Source organism: Carlito syrichta, unplaced genomic scaffold (assembly GCF_000164805.1).
Source record: "Carlito syrichta isolate Samal-C Ts95f unplaced genomic scaffold, Tarsius_syrichta-2.0.1 Scaffold147148, whole genome shotgun sequence".
Classification (NCBI taxonomy): domain Eukaryota; kingdom Metazoa; phylum Chordata; class Mammalia; order Primates; family Tarsiidae; genus Carlito; species Carlito syrichta.
The window spans coordinates 62,462-79,986 of NW_007091244.1; the positions used below are offsets into that span (position 1 = coordinate 62,462).

At 43.4% G+C, this 17,525-nt stretch overlaps 1 protein-coding gene across 1 annotated transcript in view; it reads left to right on the forward strand.

Annotated features, from left to right (window-relative positions):
• Positions 1 to 15,228, forward strand: part of CCDC82 (coiled-coil domain containing 82) — a 32,805-nt gene extending 17,577 nt beyond the window's left edge. The window contains exons 5-7 of the mRNA XM_008050462.1: positions 3,196 to 3,366; positions 9,139 to 9,324; positions 14,287 to 15,228. Coding sequence (XP_008048653.1) covers positions 3,196 to 3,366; positions 9,139 to 9,324; positions 14,287 to 14,352 — 423 coding nt within the window. The 3' untranslated portion in view covers positions 14,353 to 15,228. The remainder of the gene's footprint in view (positions 1 to 3,195; positions 3,367 to 9,138; positions 9,325 to 14,286) is intronic.
• The last annotated feature ends 2,297 nt before the right edge of the window (positions 15,229 to 17,525 follow it).

Here is a 17,525-nt window from a genome sequence, read left to right on the forward strand (position 1 = left end):
GATGAGGCATGGTGGCTCAAGCCTGTCATCCCAGCACTTTGGGAGGCCAAGGTGAGGGGATTGCCTGAGCCCACAGGTTCGAGAACAGCCTGGGCAACTTGGTGAGCCTTCTTCTCTACAACAAGTCAAAAAATTAACTGGGCATGGTACTGCACGCCTGTAGTTCCAGCTACTTGGAAGGCTGAAGTGAAAGGATCGCCTGAGCCCAGCAGGTCGACGCTGGAGTGGCTGTGAGCGTGCCATGGCACTCCAGCCTGGGCGATGGAATGAGACTCCAACTCAAAAAAATAAAAAATACATTGCAAAGGCCTTAGCTTCCATAGATAGCGATTCCTCTGATGGATCTGGACAAAGTAAATTGAAGCCCTTTGGAGAGGATTTACCACTCTAGATGCCATTAAGAACATTTGTGATTTGTGGGAGAAGTTCAAAATATCAGCATTAACAGGAGTTTGGAAGAAGTTGATTCCAACCCTTGTGGATGACTTTGAGAGCTTTGAGGTTTCTTTAGTGGAGGAAGTCACTGCACATGTGGTGTAAGTTGCAAGAGAACCAGGATTAGAATTGGAGGCTGAAGTTGGGACCGAATTGCTGCAAACTCATGGTAAAACTTGAATGGATGAGCAAAGAGAGGGGTTTCTTCAGATGAAAAGAACTCTCAGTGAAGATGTTGTAAACATTGTTGAAATGAAAACAAAAGAGTTAGAATATTACATGTTACTTAGTTGTTAAAGCAGTGGCAGGATTTGAGAGGATTGACTTCAATTTTGAAAGAAATTTTACTGAGCGTAAAATGCAACCAAATAGCATGGGAAGCTATAGAGACATCTTTCATGAAAGGAAGAGTCAGTGGATGTGATAAACTTCACGGTTATCTTTTTTATTATTATTTTAATCTGTTCTCTTTTTTTGAGTTGGAGTCTCACCTGTTGTCCAGGCTGGAGTGCAGTGGCACGCTCATGGCCACCGCAGCCTCAATCTGCTGGGCTCAGGTGATCCTTCTGCCTCAGCCTTACAAGTAGCCAGGACTGTAGGTGTGCATTACCATGCCTGGCTAATTTTTGATTTATTGTCGAGACGAGGTCTCACCAAATTGCCCAGGCTGGTCTCGAACCCGCCAGCTCAGGCAATCCTCTCCCCTTGGCCTCCCAAAGTGCTGGGATTACAGGCTGAGCTATCGAGCCCGTCCTCAGTTATCTTATTTTACGGAACTACCACAGCAGTCCTTCCCCAGACTTCAGCCACCACCGCCCTGGTGGGTCAGAATCCATCCACATCAAGGCAAGACCCTCCACCAGCAAAAATGACTACTTGCCAAAGGCTTAGATAGTTGTTGGCGTTTTTTAGCAGTATTTTTAAATTAAAGTATGTACTTTTTTTTTTTTTAGCTATAATGCTGTTGCATACTTAACAGACTACAGTATCATGTAAATATGACTTTCATGTGCATTGGAAAATCAAAAAGCTTGTGCAACTCCCTTTATTGGTTATTCGCTTTACTGTCGTGGTCTGGGACTGAACCCACAATATCTCTAGGTGTGCCTGTGCTGTATTTCTAGATTACTTAACTGTAGCCAAGTAATTTGCATGCAAAGTAAAATGTCTTATTTAATCTTCAAAGTAGGCAGGCCCGTGAGGAAAACATCACTTTGCAGGAGGTAGAGGGGTTTTGCTATGTGGCCTGGGCGGGATTCAAACTCCTGGGCTCAGGCAGTCCTCCAACCTCAGCCTCCCGAGCTGCTGAGACTGCAGGCACGTATGTCACCCCTGGCCGGAAGACACTATTATTTCCTTTGTTTTGGAGATGAGGAAACTGTAACTCAGGAAAATAAAGTGACATCATGTTCTACTGCGAGGAATTAGGCAAATATTTAGACCTAGAGTCTTTCAGACTCCACACGCCAGGCCTCTGTGCCATATTGTTTTACCATACTGTGGTAGGTTATACTGAATTTGGATAACCCAGCATTGAAATAATAACTGTAAGGTACAAGAGAACATTAACTGAAAGACTGAGTGACATAGATGAGTCGGTGAGATCTTAATTAGGATAACCTGAGTTGTGCTGAGCCGATAAAGAGGCAACATGAAAAACAAAACGAGTAAACCAGCAACAAAGCCGCAGCAGCTTGACCCAGTGAAGTCTGTTTCTCACTGAAGCATCTAGTGTGGGTCACCAGGGACGCTCTGCTCACGGCCACACGCGGAGCCCGTCTCGTTGTGTGCTTCCGTGGACACACAGTAGCCGGAAGGCGGGGGTCGCCTGTTCAGGCTGAACTTCGGCCTGTACGTGACACACACACACACCCTGCAGGGCCATAAAGTATGAGAAGTGTGACAGATGGACAGAATATTTTGTTCTGAAGCATCTCGTGTAGAAAGGAAACTGTCAGCATATTGGACACTTAATCACCGTCAGGCTGGTAGAGGGTGTGAATGTGGATTGGTAACCAGGCTAATGTGTGCCTTGGGTTCTGTTCGGATACTGTGGTCATTAGTTCTGTCATGTTTTGTCCAGGCCTTGAGTCTAAGCAGAAATACTCAGGCACAAGTGACTTCACAGCTTAATAAGGGTCGGTGTGAATGCCAAGAGTTTTCTGAGTTTGTCTACTTATTGATAACTGCACTGTTAGACTGTCCGTGTGAATACTGGACACGCAGCAATCCTAGTGCGAACTTGTTTATTTTCACAGGACTACAGAAAGTAACCCAATAGGAGGACTAAATTATTTCTGGAATATTTTTTGGAAAATAGGATGTAATTCATAGATGAAAAACGAATGTACTTTTTTCCTCGTTTTTACTAACCTAAATGAATTGTTTCCTTACACTCTCCTACACTTTTGTTTTTCATTTTTTCCTATTTCTAATGAATACCTCATTAATACTGACTAGAAATAAGAAGATAGAAAAGAAATAAATTAAAATCTATCAAGAATACTTAGTGGCAACTCATAAGTGTGAGAGACAAGATACTCATTTTTTCCTGGTCTACTTTCTTTTCATTTAATAACCAAGGTTATAATTTTTTTAAATTTAGAAATATCTTATCAAACACCTACTGTGTGCTAAAATGCCAGGGTGTTTTACTCTTTTATTTCTTTCTATTGTGATTTCTAAGATCAGTTTTAAATTGGTTAGATTCTTATTTTACTTTCATTTGTTATATTTTAACTTTATTTTCTTTGTTTTTAGGAGCGGGTAGAAAGTTATTCCAATGTGAGTATTCATTGGAAAAAACCTGAAAATTGTGCCTGCCAGGCTTGTGGATTGCATCGCTACTGTAAATATTCCGTGCATTTATCAGGAAAGTTGTATAACACCAGGACCATGGAAACTGATGATTTTATGTCACATGATAAACAGGTATTTTTGCCCTCTAATTTTAAGTTTTAGTATTTTATTTTTTGAGTTGGGGTCTCCCTCTGTGGCCCAGGCTGGAGTGCAGTGGCACAATCACTGCTCACTGCAGCCACAACCTCCTGGGCTCCTGTGATCCTTTTCCTCGACCTCCCTAGTAGCTTGGACTGCTGGCATGTCCCCCCAAGTCAAGCTAATTCTGTGGTGGGGGGGGTTGTTTTGTTTTGTTTTTGTTGTAGAGACAGGTCTTGCCAAATTGCCTAGGCTGATCTCCAACTCCTGGGCTCAAACAATCCTCCCTCCTCAGCCTCCTAAAATGCTGGGATTACAGGCATGAGCCACTGCACCTGGCCTAATTTTCAGTATTTAAAAATTTTTAGTTTAGAATGTGTGTACAAATAACTCTTAGTGTCCAAAGGAGAATTTCATCCAAGTGGAGACTTTATGGCAGATAAGTCACTGAATTGGTAATCCACAAGTAAATAACGGAAGACGACGATGCCTCTAAATGTGAGAGAATTCAGAGAATATTGTGCTTCAGCCTAGACCTTGCCAGATCCAGAGCAGTCATCGTGCCTTGAGGTGCTGCTCATGGGGACGGAGCAGACACACGGAAGAGGGAGTGTCGATGGACAGGAGCAGAGCAGCTCAGTGGGACATGCTGAGCATGCAGACACTGACTTCTTCTATTTGTGTTTTTCTGTCTATTTTATGAGTGCTACACACATAAACACAAAAATGTTAGCATGGAGAGCTTCCTCTGGGGCCTCTGCATGCCCTTGGAGAGTATGTGTTTTGGGAGAGATAATTAGACACCCAAAGTTGTCCCGGAATCCTCCCAGTCAGTTCCTAAGATGAAAATACAATATTCATCTGAATTTTCCTAAACTGAGTAGTAGTATTCCTCGTGGGCAATAATTGACCAGATTCCTCTGAGGGATTCATATAGAAAGTCTGTATGCGGGCAATGAATTCAGATTGGTCTGTAATGTTTTGTCTGGTAATCACTGTAAAATTATAAATACTTATACATGCATTATTTTTACCAACATAGTCATATGCACATTTCCTCATTGTTTAAAAACAGATCTGTAACTTTTTACGAGATGAGATACCCAGTATCCTAGCAAAAGGGATTTAATGCTTTAAGGCCCATGTCCTGCTACTCAGCTTAAATATGTTGCTGTCCATTCATGGTCCTTGCTGTGTACAGCTAATCCTGAAGAGGGAAGTGAAGTTGGAAGACCATTTCTAAAGCTCTGACACTTCTGTGAAGGAATATTCTATAGAAAATAGTTGATTCAGGCCAAGCTCAGTGGCTCAGCCTATAATCCCAACATTTTGGGAGGCCGAGGCGAGATGATTGCCTGAGCCCGCGGGTTCAAGACCAGCCCAGGCAACTTGGTAAGACCTTGTCTCTACTATAAATCAAAAAATTAGCTAGGCATGATAGCACGCACCTGTAGTTCCGGCTACTTGGAAGGCGGAAGGATTGCTGGAACCCAGCAGGTCGACTCTGGAGTGACCATGAGTATGCCGCTGTATTCCAGCCTGGGCAACGGAGTGAGATGCCAACTAAAAAAAAAATTTTTTTTAATTGATTTGGCTATCTAAAAAGTAAAAGAATAAAATTTATGAAATAAAAGCCGAGAGCATTTATTTACCAGTCATACAATGAAAAAATATAAGAGTTGACAAATATAGGGAACGATGCTTATTCTCCATGCAAAGCATACAATTAAAGCAACCTTAAGATGCCAGTTGATAGCTCTTAAAGTCACAAAGTATTTTTACATCAGAGGATAAAATGCAGTGCTGTCGAGGTGTTTTCAGTTCAGTCACGGAAAGTAAGATTCGTAGAGGAAACAAAGGGTGTGTGTATATATTTTTAACATCCTGAGCAGCTATATGTAGCTAGAGCCACAAAGCTATGCATATTCAGTGCCTATAAGTTGGTCCTGTGCAAAGCTATTCACTGAAGGCAAATGAAAGTATGAGAAATACGAAATAGCCATGAAGCTCATTGAAGCATTATGTATAATACAAAAATTGAAACTTCTCCAAGTAAAATATTAGGAGAGTGATTTAATAGCCTGCATCATAGCAATATGTGACAGAATATAGTGCAATCATTAAACTAATGTGAAGGTTATGAAGTAATGCTGAGTGAAAGTAAGATGCAAGCAGTCTACACTCTCCATGCAGCTCTATAAACATGTGTGTATATAGCTACCTGCCAACATTCAGCTAGTTACTGTGTACATGAAGAGAGTGTGATCGAAAACCTTTAATAGAAGATTACTTTCTCTACAAGTTTTTCCTTAAATGAAAGAAAGCTGATTAAAGTCTGTTTCACATCCTACTGAAATACAGTGTCAATGCCTGGGTGTAAAAAAGGAAGGAAAGGCAGAGAGAAATAAGCCCCTCCATGATCCAGGGCGTTAAAGACTGTGCCTGAGCCCTTACCCACCTCGGGTTGTTTTGAAAACGGACTCTCCACTTCATGTTGCCGCTTGTAGCTACTTAAAACGGAGGCTCTGGGATTAATTCGAGTTCTGCTTAAAGGTGCGCGTAATACTTGGGAGTAATTCACTTAGCAGTGAATTTGTTTAATGATAAAACTTTTATCCTTCCTTACCTGAGGCTGGCTTCTTGGAGAGAAAAGATGCTTTGTTGGGAAGTAGAATTAGTGAGGGAGAATTAGCCACAGCAGCGCCAGGTCAGGTACTGAGATGAGAGACCTTGGACCACCAGCCTGTGGTGACATTTGAAGGAATCGGTGAAGGAAATTACCTGGAGGAAGGAGATGGTGAAATTCGAAAGGCTGTTGGGAGAACTGAAATCAGTCTTGAGTTAATTTCCAGTTTTGCCCAGAGTCTGTCCGGACTCCTCAAGAGGCGGGTCTCTGGCGGGGAGCGGCAGGCAGCATTGCATGATGTGTCCATGCAAGACAGCAGGTCAGGGAATGTCTCGCCTCGGTCTATTGCACTGTTTCTGAGACCTAGAAAAAGAAAACAGACATCTTCCCAGACTTGCTTTTTCTTTGAGAATCGTTTTTCTTTGTTCTTCGTACTTGAACTTCCGTAAGGAACTGGCTCCTCTATATAAATGAGAGCCAACCTAGAGAAATATTTCAAAAGTGCCTACAACTTGCTTGATTGCCATCAGGCCTTCATAAAGCATGTTTCATTATCTCTCCTTGCCTTGATTTGTCATCCAGGGATAGTTTACACTTCTACATGACTTAGCTAATAAATCACACATCCGATTCTTTCTGCAGCTTTGCGAGTCAGCATCTTCTGCTTTAGGGAAATTTGGTGGCCATTTTTGTCTCTGTTTCCAGTCTCTGGGTGTGTAAAATCTCTCTTGGCTCACACCGATACTGGAGCGACTCGGTTCCTGCGTAGTGGACCAGTGGTCATGGCCATGTCTTCTTGCTTACGCTTGGACAGCACTCACCACAGCACTTGCTCTTGCTGTATCTCTGGCAGTTTTGGGATACTGCCTTTCTTGTTAGGGAGGTTTACATTTTAATGCCCAGAAATGCAACTAGGTAATTAAAAGTAGCCTCTCAATATGTCTGTAGATATTAAGGAAACTGTTCTGATGGCACAGATCAATTTTTCCTGCTTTAGCTCTTTGTGCAAGTGGAACCCTGTGGTCTAAGCTGCGCCACATCAGTTCACACAGCAAAGAAGTATGGCGGGCTGGAACAAACACTGAAAGCGGGGTGGGGCAGGGAGGCGCGTCCACGTGAGGTCTTGCCCGTGGTGAGCAGCAAGTGCTTCCTGTGAAACCCGGGGACGGTGGTGCTCCTCCACGTCATATGAGGCGCTTCCTAAAATGGGATCGTGACGTGGGGAGAAGTCGTGTGAGAACAGTTCAAGCAACTTCTGACTCGTAGCGGCAAGTAGAGGCCAGAAGGATAGGAAGTCGGCACGGAAGGAGGCAGACCATAACGTTTGGTGTTTTCAAAGGATTCTTTTGGGTCATACAGGAAAAACATGTAAAGATTTTCAAACGCCTCTCTTTCCTTCTTGTTTCAGCTTAAACGTTCTGTACAGATAAATTTCTCTTGCTTTGTAGAAATATAAATATAATGTGATGGAAATGCAAACCACGTCACTCCATGACTATATCCAGAACGTCGGTAGCAGACTCCTCCCGCTTAATTACGTCTGAAGGCAGAACGGAGACACACAGGGCATTCCCAGTAGCCACTGCAACCTTGGTGTTGTACACAGAGTGGGAGGCATTGGCAAGTGAATTGTGAAGTGTCATTTCCTTCCAGGCCTGTTTTGATAACAATGTTGAGTTGGAAAAGCTGCTTTTAATAAGCAGGCAATGTACAGTAGTACATTAGTACCCGAGTACTTCTAATAATCTGAAAAGCAGGACGGTTTTTACAAAAATATGAACATGCTTTTCATAAACCTTTGGGGCTTTGAATAAAGGTTGTAGGATATCCAGAATACCATTTCACAAGAAAACACATCGAACCTGACTTTTGCCAATCATGATATAACTGTTATTCATTTTCAGCAACACACTTCTGGTGTATCTATTGGCCATCATCACTGTGTGTTTTTATTTTATTTTATTGTCAGCAGTGTGGCTTCAGGAAAAAGATATAACTTTTTGTCAGATAGGACACAAATTACATAGATAAATATTAAAAGCATACTGCTTATCTGAACTCATTAAACCATAACCCGTTGCTTAACATAGCCATAGACACATGAGTTAGTGGGAAGTTTACTTATTCCCTTAGGTTACTCCATGAGAATGAGACTGACCATACATATTGTTTGGAACTCTTTCTGATGTAATCTACAGTCGGTGAAATAATTTAAGTTAAAATATATTTAATTTGGTCAGTGCAATGACGCAGTCTTCTTATTTTAGCTGTAGTTTTGTGTAATAAACAATAAGCCTTCAAAACACTGTGCAAGAGAAATGTTCATAAAAAAGAGTGTTCTTACTCACAGAGTTGTAGAAGTCAGTATAAACATAGAAATTAAAAGTTTCATAGCCAGGTGGGCATAAAATATCTATGTGTCTTTTTCATATGTAGCACCTAAATTAAAGCAACAAGTGCGCCTAAACCTAACGCTATTCTTTACTTTACAACTTTGGGGGGTGGCGGGAATAGTGTTTAGGAGAAGACTAACAGTACTTAATATTGGTGTGAGAGTTTGTTTCCGTTTCACATGCTGCTTATCCTGGAAAATTATTATAATCCAGGCATTTCTAACTCCATCAAGATGTACTTATGATACTTGGCATTCTTTTTCTTGCTTGCACGTATGCCACCCTCTGTGTTACAAGCCATTCCTCTCTTCCTTCCCAGTCTCAGCTAACTGTGTTTTCAAGGCTTAGTTTGAGCATCACCTGCATGGAGACCTTTCTCTTTGGGGTTGGGCTGAGCGCCCCTCCTCAGTAGCCTCTTGAAGGTGTCGTAGGCAAAGCACTTGCCACAGGGCTTTGCAGTCGCTTGTTTTTCTGCCAAGACTGGCTCTCTGATGCAGGTGAGACGTCTTTCATTTATCTATCTCCTGGGCCCAGCCCAGTGCCGGCAACATGCCAGGTGTTCAGTTTCTGACTAGTTATGTAAATAAGAGAAGGTAAAGGGTTATTGTGTAAACATCTAAAATAAGATTAATAGTGCAATTATTAGATTCCACTGTTACAGAAAATCCGAAAACCAGAAAGGATGTATAGCCATTACTGTGTTCTTCACGCCATATATCAGGTAGTAATCTTTGTTTCTTTATTTAGGTGTTCATTGTTGGCAGAATTTGTGCTGACCGTACCAGAATTTATCATAAACTGAAACACTTTAAGTTCAAACTGTACCAGGAGTGTTGCTCCATTGCAAAGAGAGAAGAAGCTGAAGATGAACAGGTTAAAGAGACAGTGGACAGAATCTTCAGTCAGTCGGAAGTACGTGACTGGATTAAGGAGGTAAGGGGAAAACATAAGCACCGTCACATGGCGTGGGTTCTGGAGCTCGTTAGCATCAGCACAAGGACGCAAATGATTAGAAGACAGCAACATTCAAAGAGAATTTCTCCTCCTTCCCTGCCTTTTTGTTTTTCTGCTTCCGCTCGTTCCTTTCATGCTTGTCATCATCCTCCCCTGAATAGATACCCCGATGTTCTCAGGTCCATTCAGCTGGTCAGGTAAATGTGCCAAGCATTGATCCTCCTCGAGCAAAGGACTTCTGCCTTTCCCTGGCACCTGTGTGTTATTTGTATTCTGGGAAGCCCCTCACTTCCCACAAGGTGTAGGCCTCACCTCTGCTCGTCTGCTTCCTGTTCTTTAGAACAGTTCTTGTGACCTGAGAGTGAAGACACACCTGGGGCCAGTCAGAGGAAAGCATCCCGGCTGCCAGTTCTGTGCTGCCTGCCTCCTTGGAGGACGGGCCTGAGCAGTGGGCACTGTGGCTGGAATTTGGGACACAGAGGGCTCGGGCCATGGCACCGGTGCTGACGCCCCATCCCGTTGGTCATTAAATCTGATTCAGTGACACAGCGAGGGTTTGCAGAGTACACTGGATTCCCGGAGAGCTGCAGGGAGCCCATGGGCCCTGGTCTGCTCGCAGACCTTGTGGACTCGTTTGTGGTTCGTGGACAGGATGCTGATGTGATTGCAGGCTCCGAAAGGAAGTCCAGTTGCTTGAATGTCAGAGAGGAAGTGCCCAGGAGATTCTCAGGCAACTTGTCAACAACCTATTTCATCTTGAAAAGAAAATTCAAGCTTGACTTGAGATCCCTTGCCTGGGCTAAAGTTGAGGGACATCTGTCGAAGAGGAAAATTAAAAAGTAAGGCAGGAGAGCTTAGGAAACAAATGTATGAGCAGAGGGAAAGAAAAGAGACCAAACCAGGAGCTTCTCAGGATGCGCCATGTTAGCAGAGGTCTCCCAGTCTAGAGAATGCCATCGCGATCGGCTTCTCTTGTGACGGTCATCCTCCACCGCAGACCACCACCCAGGGACTCACCTGCCCACTTCTTACTCCCACCCCTCGTTACTCTCCCTGCTGGCTGCCTTTTTTGTGTGTCTGCTTCTGCAGCTCTGAACGTCTTCCCCGCTTCTCTGTGCTTTTCCACCGGCCTTCAGGGAGAACGTCTCTCCCCCAGCAACTCCGTCTTCGTTCTCCTAGCAGCAGCATCGGTGCTTTTACTGGTGCCTTTAGGTGGTGCCAACCCTCCAGGGGAATAGCAATGCCTACTGGGATGCCATGTTTGTGAACAATTGGATCCTGCACCTGGAAAAATCGCTGTACCTGTCTTTTGGGGATGAGCCTTAAGCTTCTTGCAGAAACACAAAAAACATTTCCCAACCATGTACCTCAGGGAAAGCTGAACAAGGCTTGGGACTGTGGAAGGGACCTAGAATAAGGGAAATACTCTTAGGAAAAGAAAGTCAAGTGTGGCATTTTGCTAATAACATTAGCATTAGGCACTGAAGATATTTCACGATTGTGTATAAGACAATATGCACACGTTTTTCACTTAAAAGCACCAAAGAGCCTCGGTTGCTTTTTGAAATTCCTCCACTTGAAAAAAAATGTCCACAGATTTTCTTAAAAGATTTTCTGGAAATCACAGAAGTTTATAGCCCATATTTGCAGCTTCTGTGCTGTGATGAAATTTCAGAATGTGTGAAGTGCTCTGACGTTTCTCGGCCTCACTCTGCCTGGCCCTCTGCATCCCTTGCATGATCGCGCTGCACTTGCTGTGTGGCGCGAGCCTTCCTGGTCGCAGGTCCTCTCCTCTCCCCCTTCGGAGTGCTGGGCCGGGTGCTGCTCAAAGCCGTCTCCTCGGCTCTTTCTGCTCTTACTGCCCCGCGATGTCAGCCCCGTCTTTTGCCTTCGCAAACGGTTTGTTCCGACCTCTGCCCACAGCTTGGACTCCAACCCTGGCTTTTTCCTCCACTTGCCCCTTCTCCAGCCACCCTTCTTTTCCTATTCCGGGATATTCCAGCATGTCTTCCTACAGACTGGCTCAGGAGCCTGACTTCATTCTTCCTGTTCTTCCCCTGAATGGCTGAACTAGGAAGACCTTTTTGAAGCGAATGATAGTAAAAGGTCTAGACTATAAGAAAAGAACAAGCGATAGGAAAATGGCAATAAAACCAAAATATGTCATGGACATGATAATGCGAGTCTTATCCTAAAGAAGTGTTGAAGAACACACTCTAATATGACACTGGCAGAATTCTAACTTACTCCATTAAGAAGAAACTGCAAGTGATGATGGGGTTCTGGGTTTCCTGGGCAGTTGAAAAGAGGATTGTTTGGACGGGCCATGGATGCATGGACCTCAGGCAGCGAAGAAAGTGTGTCAGTAGAAGTATCGAGGGTCAGCTGATATTTAAATAAAACTATAAAACTGGTACACATGACGGTGATACTTAAAGTAAATCTACTGATATTGTTATGTAATAATTTAAAATTGTAATTGGATGTCATTCCCTTTCCTTAAACTCATCTCATTTCTACTCTTTCCCCTCTTTTTAAACGTTTCCCCCCTGCTTTTCTACCCCTTAAACTGATGTTTCTGAAAGCAGGGCCCTACCTGTCAGAATCTCCTAGAAGTCTGTGAAAATCGTGTAATCCCAGACCTATTGAATGATCGTCTGTGGGAGTGTTAAACGTCCGGTATTTTCACAACCAGATGATACATAAGTGCATTAAAAACTGAGGACCACTGCTTTAAAGTACCTGTTACACCAGATTTCTTCCTCAGCCTCTCAACGTTCTGTTGGCAGATCGGCTCCTTCCCATAGGTCTGGGCTCTGCTTCTGAGTTGAGGACGCCTGGCTCCTTTTATGTTCTGGCCCCTTGCCCGCATTCTCCCACAACTGCAACTGCTTCCATCAGTGGGTTCACTCGGCGTGGTTGGGGAGGCGCCTCGTTGTTAAAATGAGACCCAGGCCCGCCGAGTTTTCAGTGAAGGACCACGAGGGCAGCGTCTTGAGGTGGAGGGGATGGCAGAGCCATGCCAACTCTCTTTCTCTGGGTTTTGCTTTCCCTTTCTCTTGCCAGAGCTGCATACCAGTCGAGCCTTTACATCTTGGAAACAGCATGCTGTAATAGTTAGAGGCATGGGTGTAAAGATTTGCTCTGCCACTTGCTAGCAAGGAATTTGGGGGCAAGTCACTTTCTTTGTCTAAGCCTCGACTTTCTCATCTGTAAAGTGGGAACTAAACCGATAATAATAATTAGAGCTTGGATTGTGGAGATTGAATGTGTTTCATATTTTAGGCATTTAGTGTAGGACCTAGCAGTTAGTAAGTGGTCAATTAATCTTAGCTATTATTTGCAAAAAAAGCAAAGAGGGTTTTCTTTCCTTCCTGTCCTAGAATAGCTGAGATAGATTTTAATTTTCTTAGCTGAGTGGCTCACACCTGTAGGCCTAGCTATTCAGGGAGGCTGAGGTGAGAGGATGGCTTGAGCCCAGGAGTTCGAGGCTAGTCTAGGCAACTTAGACCCCATCTCTTTTTAAAGTATTAAATTCAAATATATTAATTTTCTGAAAGAAATTTTATAAGTAACAGAGAAGAGGGATATAAAGAAAAGTAGTATGAAATGCATAAAAATAGCCAAACTTTTAAAGTATAGGCTTCAAATTCTAGAGGGCTTTGCTTGTTTCTAATAAAGCCTATCTAAGTACTAGGGTCCCTGGGATATCTCCCCCTTCTGTGTGTACCTCATCCTTTCCTGAGAAGGCAGCAATGCTGGATGTCTCCTTGGGGCACGAAAAGGTTTCCTAGCCTTGTCTAGGGAATGCACTTCTCACCTTTACTTCTTAGGTCCCTGTCACCACAGACGTCAGGGTCACGGGTTCTGTCATCTCACCGAAGACAGAAGCAAAGGCCAGAGACCATGGGATGGCTAGTCTCCTCTACTGGCGGAAGCACTCTGAGCTCGTGTGTCTCCGTCCCTCTCCCAGCCTGCCTGCAGATTCTCTATTCCCGACTTAGAGGTCCCCCCGTCCTTAACGCCTCTCCTGACTTCCTGCTTGTTCTTTGCTCTGCGTCTTCTTTGCTGTCACTCAGACTGGGGCCCTTAGTAGCTCAGTTGGCACCATAGATGCGTAACGAGTTGCCAACTGTTCTGGAACAGCTGTTTGACCCATTGTGAAAGCACGCCTGGGATCGGGGCAGCCGCTCCGAACCCTTCGACCTGCCATTGCCTGGTCCTTGGGCTTCGCGCCTCCTGGTCCTTGGGCTTCACGCCTGTGTTCTCTGAGCTCAGTCTCTTTGGTTCAGTCGTATTGCTCTCTGTTCTCCTAAGAAACCTCACGTCATAGTCAAGTCCCGTTCTTTCTTGTCATGCCACTGTTGGAGGGACTCTTGTCTCCGCTAGAACACCCCTGCCACCAGCTCTTTGCCTGCCAAGTCTTTTGCCCAGGACAGCTAAATGCCACTCTTTCCTGGTCACCTCAACTAACCATGACCTCTCTTCTGAGCCCTGTAACAGTGTCTGTACCTCTTTGTGGCACTTATTACTGACTGTCACTGGTGTATTACTACTGAACTCTGTTCTTCTTAGGGGCAGGGAAAGTACCTTGTAAAACTTTGTACCTGTAGGGTCATTAGCAGAGTATTTGATCTGTGTTCAACAAATGTTGCAATTAAGTTGTTAAAGTTATTACATTTCTACCATAAGTATTATAATAGAAAAAGTGTAATTTATAACATAGCTGTGAATTAATAATAGTATTCAATTTTATCTTTTCAATGCTTTCCATGAGTTAGAAATGCTTATTTGAAATCAAGTTCTTGTTTATTATAAAATGATTTTTGTTCACAATTACCATGAAATGAACTTCCTCCTATTTGTGTCTTTAGTTTGAACAGAGCTATTTTATCTTCATTGTTTTGAGTAAAATAACTAGCTTTTTTATTGTGTATGCAGAAATATGATCAACTGCAAGATTCTCTCAACTTTGCGGATTACTTTCAAGATGAGAAGTTTGACTGAATTGTAACACATTTTCTTCAGAGAAGATTTGATAAATTCCTGTGAATGTGAAGATCAGGAATCTTGTTTCTGTGTATCATGTGACAGATTTATAAACTCTATGTATGTCTTCACGGGAAAATATCTTGTTTAAAACATATGATCATCTTGATTCCCATGAAATGCCACTCTACAGTCTAGTAAAACTTTTATCTGATGTACATAGAAAACATAAGCCTGATAATTTTTAAGTTTGTACGTGTATTTTGACATTATATAATGATGGCTTTATAACAGATGACTATCAAGTGAGTGCGTTGTTCGTGTACTGTCACTTAGTAGAAATATACTAGTTTGAAGTATGCGTTTAGACTGACACCTGTGTGTAGTTGCTGAATTCCTGTGCGCGTCTGATTGTCGTCCTTTTGAAGTGTTAATGCTCTTCACTGAAGTATTTTTGACTGTCACGTCCATCAGCGGGCCATGGAAACGCCTCAGAGCGTCATTCCATTCAGTCCTCTTGTCTCAGAACCAGACCGCGTCTGCTTCAGCTGGAGAAGAGTTTTCTCTTTTTCTAAAGTTCCTCTTTCAAATAGGCTTCAGGCCTCCAAATCTTTTAGCCCTCATATTCAAGAATAGTTTCATGATGTGTATTTTCATGCTTTATAATATTCTATTTTATTCAATTTTGTCTAGATGTTGATGACTAAGATGTATCTTATTATTTGTATCCATACCTTTTCCTTTATAAGTATATATGTTAGGGTCAGAAGATCTCAGAGAGATAAATTCTGCCAAGAACACTTTAAAAGCATATTTTTGTATCTGGGTTCCTTTGCACATCTAATTTTTTTCCATAAAATAATAAAGTAAACAGCTGCAGGATGAACAAATGGACCCTGTCTTGTTCTATATCTTCAGTTCTTAAAAGTGGTATTCTAGTGGGATTCATTCTACTCTGGAATTTTGGATACTTTTTCTAGAAGTGCTGTTTGAACTTGGGTTCATTCATCTATCATGTGATTCATGGCATGGACCTCAGTGTTTGTGTATACATTAAGTCCTGATGTGGAAATGAGTTAATAGCTTCTGCAGTTCGTTTCCTGAAATTAACCCCATTATTCTTGTAAACAAACTGGGTAGGAAAAAACCAGTGTGATGAGAATGTTGATGTGATGTTTATGATGAGTGCATACCTTTTTCAAAAGTGTGAAACGGCCAGGCTCGATGGCTCAGCCTGTAATCCCACACCTTGGGAGGCTCAGGTGAGTGGATGGCCTGAACCCGCAGGTTCGAGACCCGCCTGGGCAACTTGGCGAGACCTCCTCTCTACAATAAACCAAAAAATTAGCCGGGCGTGGTAGGGCATGCCTGTAGTTCCAGCTACTCGGAACGCTGAGGTGGAAGGATCGCCGGAGCCCAGCAGGTCGAGGCTGCGGTGGCCGGGAGCAGCCACTGCACTCCAGTCTGGGTGAGTGAGACTCCAACTCAAAAAAAAAAGTGTGAAACAGAAATTTCACATATCTGTATTCTTACTCATATTTCTCTGGCATATGATGAAGTCATCCTGAACTAAACTCTCAGGAATAAAAATGAAGCCAGAGCTGAAAGGTGAAGATGAGGGACAGCATCCAAAAAGCAGCAAGGCAGAGTTAGAGAAGCGATTGTTAAGGTGTAGGGTGAAGGGTCACAGTGCTTTGTAAAAAAGAAAGCTAGGATAAATGAAAGCACAGTCTCTAAAGCGTCTCTGGTGGCCCCTGAAGCGTCATTCTCATACCGAGCTTGAGACAACAGGAGTGGAAGGGTTCCTTCCAAATGGAACATTTTAAAAATTTATTATTATTATTATTTTTTGAGTTGGAGTCTCACTCTGTCGCCCAGACTGAGTGCAGTGGCCACTCCCGGCCACCGCTGCCTCGACCTGCTGGGCTTCGGCGATCCTTCCGCCTCCACCTTCCGAGTAGCCGGAATGACAGGCGCGCGCTACCATGCCCGGCTCATTTTTTGATTTTATTGTAGAGATGAGGTCTCGCCTGCCCAGCCGGGTCTTGAACCCACGGGCTCAGGTAATCCACTCACCTCAGCCTCCCAAAGGTGCAGGATTACAGGCTGAACTACCGAGCCCGGCCCAAAATATTATTATTTTTAATTGGATGCTATTGATTTATAAAATTAAGGCACAGATAGTTCCAGGGGCTTATCTGGGTCTGGCATCTTGTTGGTTTGAAGCACTTTTCCTATCAGAACAGCTGACTGCTGATCACAAAATGTTTATGGATAGTTTTTCTGACGTCTGAGGCCATTGTCACCAAGCATGTTTCTTCAGTGGGTGTGTGGCGAACACAAGAGGTTTAGGTGCATGATAACACCAGAAGAGTGACGAGGGTACGGGCTGTTAGGAAGTGAGGATCCGTATGCACCTGGAGACCAAAAGTTGGTACTTTATAGGAAGAAGACGGAATGTCAAAAGAATAGAGTTAACCCTTACAGGTATTATGACAGATTGTATTATTGTATCCTCATCATCAGTGTTACTGATTCAATATGACACACAGTTTTCAAGCTTGTAAATCTCACTACCTTCTCACATGACTGTGAACTTTCCACATCTGGGCATTTGCTACTATAGTGTTGGTGACTTAGTGTTAAGTAGCTGTGGATGGCAGAGAGAAGGAAGACAAATGACAAGTACTAGGGAAGTAATGCTAGAAAGAATTTATAGGCCCACACAGAAGCTTGAGGCTGACGAGAAAGAACAAAACCGTAAGGCAGGAACGTCAAGGGGGAACACAGTGTTGATTTGTAGGCAGTCGGGTGCAGTGGACCGTATTTCCCAACTTGCCTGCTCTCATGCTCAGATGGGTGGTTCTTTTTTTTTCCTTTTTTACAATTGCTATTTTAAAGATGTGGGGTAAAATTCAGGGTTAGGTATACAAGTGGTCATTGTACAGGTAAAGTTTGAGCCTCACTTTGGTCCCCACTTCACCAGGTTTGAGATCGGGTACCCTTATTGATAAAGTGCGCCCCCTCCCTTCCCTGGCAGTCTCCCACTACTGCCCATCCCTTTCTCACAGTTTTAGGATAATCGCTGAAAGTCCGCTTATGAGTGAGAACATGTGGTACTCAGTTCTTTGTGTCTGTGATAGATCACCGAGTATTACAGACTCCAAATCCATCCGAGTTGCTGCGAAGTC